At 35.6% G+C, this 9,493-nt stretch overlaps 2 protein-coding genes across 2 annotated transcripts; one reads left to right on the top strand and one right to left on the bottom strand.

Annotated features, from left to right (window-relative positions):
* The first annotated feature begins 337 nt into the window (after positions 1-337).
* LOC124828783 (basic leucine zipper 34-like) lies at positions 338-3,833 on the top strand. Its single transcript, XM_047302160.2, has 4 exons — positions 338-1,316; positions 2,318-2,408; positions 2,564-2,690; positions 3,003-3,833. Exons 1-4 carry the CDS (start codon positions 760-762, stop codon positions 3,221-3,223), a joined length of 996 nt encoding a protein of 331 aa, XP_047158116.1. The 5' UTR covers positions 338-759; the 3' UTR covers positions 3,224-3,833.
* Positions 3,834-5,746: 1,913 nt separating this feature from the next.
* LOC148196582 (uncharacterized) lies at positions 5,747-9,061 on the bottom strand. The gene is made up of 5 exons (XM_088092897.1): positions 9,019-9,061; positions 6,258-6,363; positions 6,112-6,187; positions 5,926-6,021; positions 5,747-5,842 (listed from the first exon to the last, which is right to left on the bottom strand). The coding sequence occupies exons 1-5, from the start codon at positions 9,059-9,061 to the stop codon at positions 5,747-5,749; spliced, it is 417 nt and encodes a 138-aa protein (XP_087949023.1).
* Positions 9,062-9,493: the final 432 nt, after the last annotated feature.

Here is a 9,493-nt window from a genome sequence, read left to right as displayed (position 1 = left end):
CCCATTATCATCCGAGTGTAATTAAAGTGCTCTATGGATAGGACACAGCACAAAGAGGAACTGCCAGAGACCCTATAGACCAAGCTTTTTTGGCAGGGTGAAAAATAAAATACTGCTCCAATCCAACCCAAGAACAGGATGAAAATTCTTATAATATGCTATACAGTATCATGACATGAGACAATGGATGCCAAGTGAAGGGGTCACATCTGCACGTGGTTGCTGATTCCTATACTTATTAAACAACACTCCATTTTTCCCACTAAAACCGTTCAGTCTTTCACCACCTAGCTGTTGCTAGCTGTCTCTAATCCCCTCCCATGTGACCCACCTTTCTTCGTCTCCAAAACCCTTGGTGAAACAAACATTGCATTACATTATACCAAAATCTAGGTAGAGGGTAGGAAGAAAAAGGAGAAAGAAAAAACCTTTATGGCAAATGAATGAAAACACCATTATCAAGGCTTTATTACATGCACAATGCCATTGTCTCTCATCATCTCTTTAATCTCTCTTTCTCTCTCTCCCACTGCTTTTAGAAACCCAAGAACAAGATTTTGAAGTAAGATTTTCGGTTGTTTGTGTGTTGGTTAGGTTGTTGGGATCTCTGTTGTTCCTCTTTCTCTCTCTCTCTCTTTCTCTTTCTCTTTCTCTCTCTGTCTATTTTCTCAGACACACGATTAGATACACAAGGCCATTATACGTAGTACACAAATTTCTCGCTATCTCTCTATATTTGGGGTCACACATACATAGGTAATGGCACAGTTACCTCCCAAAATACCAACCATACCCCAAAATTGGCCATCTTTTTCTCACCAAAGGGTGCCCACAATGGCCAACTTCACACCCACAACCTCATCCACCACCACCACCGTCGCCGCCGCCGCCACCACCACGGCTCCCTCCCAACCCTCATGGGTCGACGAATTCCTTGACTTCTCCTCCACCCGGCGGGGGGCTCACCGGCGATCCGCCAGCGACTCCATTGCCTTCCTCGAGACGCCGTTTCTCGAGGAATGTCGAGCCGGTTTCGACCGGCTCGACGAGGACCAGCTGATTTCCATGTTCTCTGACGACATTTCAGCAGCGGCACTACCGCCGCCACCGCTTTCATCGGCGTCCAACCCCTCCTCGCCGTCCTCCGACCAAAATAGCAACAACGAGGAGAAGCCCATGGCAATGACGTTGGACCTCAAGCCGAAGACGGAAAAGGTTGAAGAGGAGAGCTCGTGCAAGAATGAGGCGGCGGCGCTGCAATTCTCCGCCACTACCACCTCCCCTGAAACCGTTGTCGATCCCAAGAGGGTCAAAAGGTTAGGCTAATCACACCAAATATTATAATTATTGCTATTACTACTATTATTTTATTCTTTTATTATTTTATGTTGTCCACCTCCCATGCACGTACAATTAATGAAAATAATTTTATGTTCCAATTAAACTAATAGCTCAGTAGAATTTAGGTTCTATATATAAACTAATAAATTAATAATAGTTTAATTCATATATAATGTCAGTGTAATTTACTGTCTAACTTGTTGCTTTGTATAATTTTTAAAATAATTATTTTAACAGTAATAAATTTATTACTCAAGATGACGATTTATAATTCCGTCATTTGATAGATTATTTATTCTAATTATTTTAATTTCATACGGGTTTGTCGAGTAGAATTTTATTCATAAATTTTACTAAAAAGGCTGTTAAGTTAAAAAAGTTTTGAATTTTCATCAGTTTAAGTATTTGTTTATAATCGTAAAAGAAAAATACTCCTTGATCCATATACCTTTGTCTTGCACATTAAATTTGGTACTTTTTTATTGCTAAATATGAATAATATATATACTTGTTTAGTAGAAAGGTGATTGGCTGTGTGTGCCACATTTTTTGAGAATTATAAATTATACTATCATCAAACCCTTCGCTGCTAAATTTATAGAGTCGAATTAGAATTTGATGGCTACACTTTTAACTGAAATTAATGCATGATACAAAAATTGAAATTTTTGTGTTATTTAACTGTAATTTCATGGAAAACAATTGTTCCAATTATAATAAAGAAAACAAATGTTTGATAGTCATGTATATATATCTGGATATAACATAGTCAATTTTATCGAACCAATTAAATGTGTTAGTTGAGTGCAGAAATTAATTATGTTAGGCCAATAATCTCTTGTACACAGTTTTCCTTTTCAAGCTACTTTAACATAGCATTCTCCTATAGGTGATTCAGCTGTATCTATAAAAATTAAAGGAGTGTAATATAAATATACCAAACTGAATCTAATTTGTAATTATGTATGCATATCAGAATTTTGGCTAACAGGCAATCAGCACAGAGATCAAGAGTAAGAAAACTACAATACATCTCTGAGCTTGAAAGGAGCGTAACAACATTACAGGTAAATATAAAGTTCGATTTAATTTTCATAATAACATATATATATACACACATTATGCCCCAGGAATATGAATGTTACATGTAGCATAATGATTGTTGAGTACAACATAGTATGAAACTTGTGCTAATTTATGAGAAATTAATGTTAAAATGAAGACGGAAGTATCAGCATTGTCTCCACGAGTTGCATTTCTGGACCATCAACGTTTGATTCTTAATGTCGACAATAGTGCCTTGAAGCAACGTATTGCTGCTTTGGCCCAAGACAAGATTTTCAAAGACGGTATAATGCTGTTCTTTTTTCCTTTTCCAAGTATTTTCGCTTCAGCTTTTTATATGTATAGCAGTATGGTGAAAGATTATTTTTCTGTTACGTGCGAGTGACCTAACACGACGTAAGACATACCATAAGATTCTTGATCTCGATATGTTGAGGATGTCGTAATCTAGGTTATAGGGAAGTTACATATATGTTGTTTTGTTTTTGAAGTGAGGATAATGTTATTTTGCAAGTTTTGTTCAATAAGTTTGGAAGTTGGAAAAAGCACGATGATATGATGATTACTGAGATAGTGGGAATTTTTGACTGTGTCAGCTCATCAAGAGGCATTGAAGAAGGAAATAGAGAGATTGAGGCAAATCTACCACCAACAGAACCTACAGAAGATGAGTAACACAGTGAACAACAATCTTCAAAACCCATCAACATCACAGCCACAAGCAACTATTCAATCACATTCCCTTCATCAGCATCAGCAGCAGATAGCAGTGTCTCAACCATTGGGATGCAAGGACAAGGAGCAGCTCCTGAGTTGAGGGGGAATGTGGATGTATGTATGTATGTATGATGTAGGTATGGATGGATGGATGGATGGGTGGATGCATAAGTTGGATGGTGGTAATTAAGTAGAAGTTTCACGTGATGTGTTCCCCATGAATGTTGGTGTGGGGTTGCTGACACAGTGATGGGGTTGGAGGGTAGGAACTTGACAAGTGGAGTGTTTGCAATAGGGTGAAGAATTTTATTGGTTGGTTATCTTGGGGGTTGGATTGGAATTTTGGGATTTTATTTTCTTCATATTACACTTTTGGTTTTTCCTTTTTAACAGAAAAATTATTCTCAATCATTTTTTATTTTCTTGGGTGGAATAAGGGGACAAACCATCGTGGTTTTGTATTGGGATATGCATGGAAGTTGTCAGAGAATTATTTTTCTCCTTTTTTTTTTTGGAGGAAGGGGGTGTCTCGTCGCAGTTTTCTTTCTCGTTTTTCTTCCTTGGGACTAATTTGTTTGTTTGTTGTTTTTTTTTTCAGTTTATTTGGATGAATTGTACAAAATTTTAAGCCAGCTATAACATTTATTTTTACTTACACATGGAGACTGTGCTCTGCTACATGGATTAATTGTACCACCAAATCATATATATATCCAGCAGGTTGGAAAATGTAATATTAATGATGATATATGCCATTTACTTAATATTTAAAACATGTGAAATTTAGCATTCCAATTCGGTCGGTACTTCAAAACTCTCCAATACTTATGTGGCATCTATAATGTGGCATCTATAATATAGAAGAAAAAAAAGGGGAAATTGTGAGTAGATATAGAACCAAATAAAACTTATGTCAAAGAGAAACAGAAAAACCTTAAAAGGTTAACAAAATCTAAATTCTGAAAATTTGTAGTTATTCTTAACAAAATACAACTTTTAGAATCGGAGGTAGAAAGTTGAATCAAAAGAAAATTAATTTATTCACAACTTAATGTTAGAAAAAAAAATTAACATAATTATTTTCTTCACAAAAGATATGTAAAACTCTAAGTTTTAAAGAGCAAATCTTCATCATTTCATTCTATCGAGACATAATAGAGATATTTTAAAAAGTATGACATATCAAGAAAAAAATTTATTTCAACGATTGTCTTGTTATTTAACATTCTCAACACATACTACAAAATAATGCACAATCTACCAATTTTAAGAAATTAAGAAGACAATTGCATTCATAGTCAAGCATCAAAGGTACAATACTTAAAAAGATAATACAATACTTTAAATAATACGATTAGTAACACCATCAGGATTGAAGTAATAATGACTCTCAATATTGTTAAGCCTGGTATCAAAATCATTTAAAGTTCACACACATGTGCATGGTGAGTATGTTGTAGTTTCATTAGCTCTTGATGTCTGGATTGTTGGAGAGTACTCATTTGCTCAATTTGTTGGGTTATAAGGTTGCAAACTGGTCTTCAATGGAGAACGAAGATAATGAAGGATCATGGGAAGGTCCAACATTGGATGGTCCAACTACATTTACGAACTCCGTCATGTGCGCATCATCATCATCATCATTTTTGGCATCTTCTTTGTGGACAAAAATGTTGCCACGCTTGACAAAACCCATTTGTCTTAAGGTGTTCTCTCTAATCTCATGTACAGGCAACATAATAGTTTTCTTCTTGTTGATAGGGGGAGCCATGTAGCTAAACTAGGTTTTGATGATGACAACAAAAATGTCTAGTAGTTTCTTGCACAACAATATGGCAAAAATGTTGCTTATTTATATCTGCATATGTGCTTGAACTATCTGTGATGTGTATTCATTGTTTACAAATGAATCATTGTTTAAAACTCTTTGCACATTGTATATCTATACGAATTAATCGATTACACTGTTTGTGATAGCTCCAGGTCGAGGCAGATCGGCGAGGAACCATGAAAAACAGAGGAAGATGGAGAAAACAAATGGTGAACCTAGATTTAATCGATGGACACTAGTGCAGCAAAGGGAAACGACCGCGGTTGTTTTTGAATATACACTTCGGTTTTAGAACTGCGGCATATACGGGCGAGGTAAAAAGGTCTGGACTTTGGGCCGCGATTCCAACCGAGGTAATATCCTGAAGGATACTGCCTCGGTTCTTCAACAACCGAAGTAGTAAAGAAGAGAAAAAAGGGGAGGGGGAGGGGTTATTACCCCGGTTCAACTGACGTGGGGATATGACAGTGGTTCTAGCTTGAACCGCGGCCAAAGCCCTATTTTTTTTAAAATCACGTGCACCCTATGGTTTCGATTGTGGCTGAACCGAGGCCATAGGTAAGCTTTCTACCTCGGTTTTGGCCACAACCGCGACCTATTCTCTTACAATTTTTTTTAATAACAGGTTTGTTTTTGTGATATCACTATTACAAAAACAAACGTACATATCAAACAATATCATAACAACACAGATTCAATAGATTCAACACAATAGTCAATATTTACATCACATAATGTACAAAGTCTAATAACTATAAATCAACATGTTCTAATGTATTTTAAATATAATAACTATGAACTATTATATAATCTAACTAAATGTTTTGCAATTGCCTTTCTCAAGAATGTAAGTGGCTTCTCATGAATTGGAGTAGGAGTCTTGAATCTCTGCACAAGACAATTGATATTAATTAGTGTATATGAATTCCAAATGTTGGAGAAAATCAAGATTCATTAAATTTAAATATCACGATTTCCCAACCTCTTGTGATATGGGCACGAATAATGTAGGTCATCCAATACATTACATAGTATCCGCACTCATATGACCTGCTCTGTCTGTTACACTACAATATATCATCACAGTTGTAAATAGTTAGTGAAAATCATTATAACAAAACAAGTATAAGAAAGTATGGCTTTAGCATATGTAAAACCTTGAGAGCAATCCATGCAAGCTTTCTACTATTAGCACTTGATCTCCCAACCAACATTATACTTGCTGAAATAGAACTATATATATAAAAAAAGGTTTTAGCATTCATTTATATAACAAAGAAAGTCCAAACATTGAGGTTCTTACCAATCAACTGCTTGTCTGAGATGTTTGGGAGGAGACTTGTGCAATGAGCAGAACCACAAAGCATAGCTCTCCAGTACAACTCCAAAACTTATGAGCCTTAACACCGCTGACAAACGTGTGAACTTAGTTGAACCGACATACAAAGGTGTTTCCGCATCAGTCGACATTGTCTCATACACATGAGCTTTGGCAAAATTTTCTGCGCCAACATCGCAGATCATGTCCTCTAATTTGTCTTCATCCGATCGATCTTCTTCCATGGTGGAATCAATAACATTTTCAGATTGGGAGTCAGTCGGAAAGTGCATTTCTTCGCCGTGCCATATCCATGTTGTATAACATCTTAGGAAACCATCATAGATAAGATGTTCTCTAATTTGGGTTGCGTTCAACTTTCTCGCATTCAAACAGTTCACACAAGGACATCTAAATTTCACTTCATCACTTCTACCCCCATTACGTTGCGCAAATTGTATAAATTCCTCTACCCCTCTCTCATACTCAGCACTAATGCGTAGTAAATTAATCCAATTTCGATCCATACATAAATATTTTGAAATATTCTACAAAATTGTAATACAAAAATTAATTTTGTAGTGAACATTTAACGACAAACTAAGGTTAATTCAATTCAATCATATAATCATACAATTAATAAGCATTGAAATAATCACATATTCAACATACAAATTTTAAAATAACATTGTAAAATTAAAAAAAATAAACTTTAAAATATACCATCATATAAAATTATACAATTATAGAAAAATTTTCAATCCTAAATATTATACACATATTATATGATCATCCAATCAAATATTCAATCACACAATCATACAAAATTATATAATTTTATTAAAAAGTAAACTTTAAAAATTAATATAAGAACCTGATAGTGTGAAAAGCCAATAACAAAGAACAACCCGCGATCCAAAAGGTAGAAAATTGAACTCTGCAAAATTCAAGCATACAACAATATACAAAAAACTATTAGTTTTAGAAACAAAATGAAACATCAAAACGCAAAAAAAAAAAAATCAAAAAATCAAAAATTTACCTCTAAGGGGGAGAATAAAAAAAACCAAATCAAAACGACGTTTAGAACGATTTTGATCGGTTAAAAAGCTTCCTAAATGTTGACGATGGCCACGACAACAACCAAAATCAAGATTAAACGGTGAAAAACGCAAGAAAATGGCAAAGAAGGCGCAAAGCACAGTGGTCTTAAGAGGGAACGAAGAGAAACTGTTTCTCGCGAGGAAGACGATACTATTCGTCTCCTGTTTTCTTTTTTTTAACCTACGAAAGGATATTACCTCGGTTTTCAGTAAAACCGCGGTAATATCAGGGATATGGCCTCTGTTACCCACACAACCGAGGCCTATTCTCTTAAAAAAAAATTCAAAACCAATCTGAAATGACAATTTTGAAATTTTTTTAAACCTTTTTGACGCGGTTCCCCGCCAAATCGAGGCCAAATCCTCATTTAAAAATTAAATTTTACTTAAATATTTAGATTTTGTTCAGATCAGGGTCTATGGTTGCGGTTCGGAGGGGAACCGAGGCCATATCCTTGATGGTCTAACTGCTATTAATTAATGCATGACTGCAAACGTCGAATGTCAAAATTTTGGTAGGGGTCTATGGCCGCGGTTCTGAGGGGAACCGCGACCATATCTCCTGCATAGAGGATTTCTTCCAAATGTGGTAATCTTGATTCTTAGAGAGTTTCAGGATGCTCCTGCAATAAAATCTCAACAAACAAATCACATATTAAATATATGAATGGTAAAGTTGTTGAATACAGAGAGCAATGCGTCTATTTATAGATTTCTCAACTCTGACGCATTGTAATCGATTACGAATATAATGTAATCTGTTAAGCAATTCCTTCAGCATCAACAGATTTACATTTCACAGAATTTAACAGATTAAGAAGTGCATGTAATCGATTAATCAAAATATACAAGCCACAACATTTAAAAATGTCACCGTTATGACAGTTATGGCTATTCATGAAAAATGATTTCATACACAAGACATTTTAACCGATTAGGAAATTAATGTAATTGGTTAAGTTCAATACTTAAGCATTTTGAAAACGTTTTCATTCAAAACACATCAATGCACTCAGTAAACATGTGTAGGCATAATCACGAGTTTTAATTGATTATACCCATAATGTAATCGGTTAAAACATGGTGTTTTGCCACTAATAAACATATACTAAGATATGATGAATTTAACTGATTATGCAAACTGATAGGCGGGACTCAAGCCCAATTATCTTAGTTTAGTATTTCTTTTTATTTTTATGAAACATGTGTAAAATGTGTTAGGCATGTGATAGATAGGAGGGACTTTTAGTTCTATATATAGACATGTCAACACCTCTTGTAATTCACTTTTGAGATTAATAAATTATGTAATACAATTTCCATAAAAGTCCTGGCTAGAGAATCCAAGGGATTCTCTCTAGCCACCTTCCATTCACCACTCATTCTCTTTCATTTTCCATATCAGATTTCTCCATCCTCCATTGTAGCAACCATTCTCCAATCGGCGCCTCATCCAGCACCACATGTTCATCACGCGTTAGCCACCTTTCCTTTCCACATCAATCGTTTTTCATTTACTCTCTTCCACGAGAGCATTTCCTTCATTCTCGAAGGACATTCATCACGAACCACATTTTCATTGCTCATTCAAGCCTCGCGATAGCTCTCATCATCATCACAGATTCTTCACTTGAGATTCAAACCCGCCAACCACATCTTAAATCTGAGAACCTCGTCATCCACCATCATAGAGCACCTTCCTCACCTTCAGGTTAGGGTTCCTCAGACATTTCTTCATCTTGTCATCTTTGACCGATTGAATCTTCCTTTAAACACCATTTTCACCTTCGATCTACATCTTCTACCGATTATAATCACATTCTCCTTATTATAATCCCTTCCCACCGTATAATACCCCTTTTCCACCGATCAATCGAGCCATTCTAAGATTTCTTGGTTTGTTTAGGGTTGTCCCACTAGTAAAAAAAATGGGATATTACCGTGCACGTTATGCATCGGTTCACCAGAAACCGAAGCATATAATGGTGCGGTGGCATTTTTTAAATTTTCTCGACAATATAGGCCTCGGTTGCAATTGATGTAAAAGTGTAGGGAAAGAGAGATTCACACAATTGTTTATACTTGTTCGTCTGTTGCCTACGTCCAGTCTTCTTTCAA

Source organism: Vigna umbellata, chromosome 6 (genome assembly GCF_029865625.1).
Source record: "Vigna umbellata cultivar VRB3 chromosome 6, Vumbellata_1.0, whole genome shotgun sequence".
NCBI lineage: Eukaryota > Viridiplantae > Streptophyta > Magnoliopsida > Fabales > Fabaceae > Vigna > Vigna umbellata.
Note: the sequence above shows the minus strand (reverse complement) of the source record. Positions and strands in the feature narration are given on the sequence as shown.

Bases quoted from the DNA above. Each gene is read 5' to 3' on its own strand.
- LOC124828783 (XM_047302160.2), top strand. From the start codon at position 760: ATGGCACAGTTACCTCCCAAAATACCAACCATACCCCAAAATTGGCCA. The intron at 1,317-2,317 runs GTTAGGCTAATC...TATGCATATCAG, and splicing joins GATCCCAAGAGGGTCAAAAG to AATTTTGGCTAACAGGCAAT. The intron at 2,409-2,563 runs GTAAATATAAAG...GTTAAAATGAAG, and splicing joins GGAGCGTAACAACATTACAG to ACGGAAGTATCAGCATTGTC.
- LOC148196582 (XM_088092897.1), bottom strand. From the start codon at position 9,061: ATGGTGGATGACGAGGTTCTCAGATTTAAGATGTGGTTGGCGG. The intron at 6,364-9,018 runs GTTTGAATCTCA...CACGTTTGTCAG, and splicing joins ATTTAAGATGTGGTTGGCGG to CGGTGTTAAGGCTCATAAGT. The intron at 6,188-6,257 runs GTAAGAACCTCA...TTATATATATAG, and splicing joins CTCAGACAAGCAGTTGATTG to TTCTATTTCAGCAAGTATAA.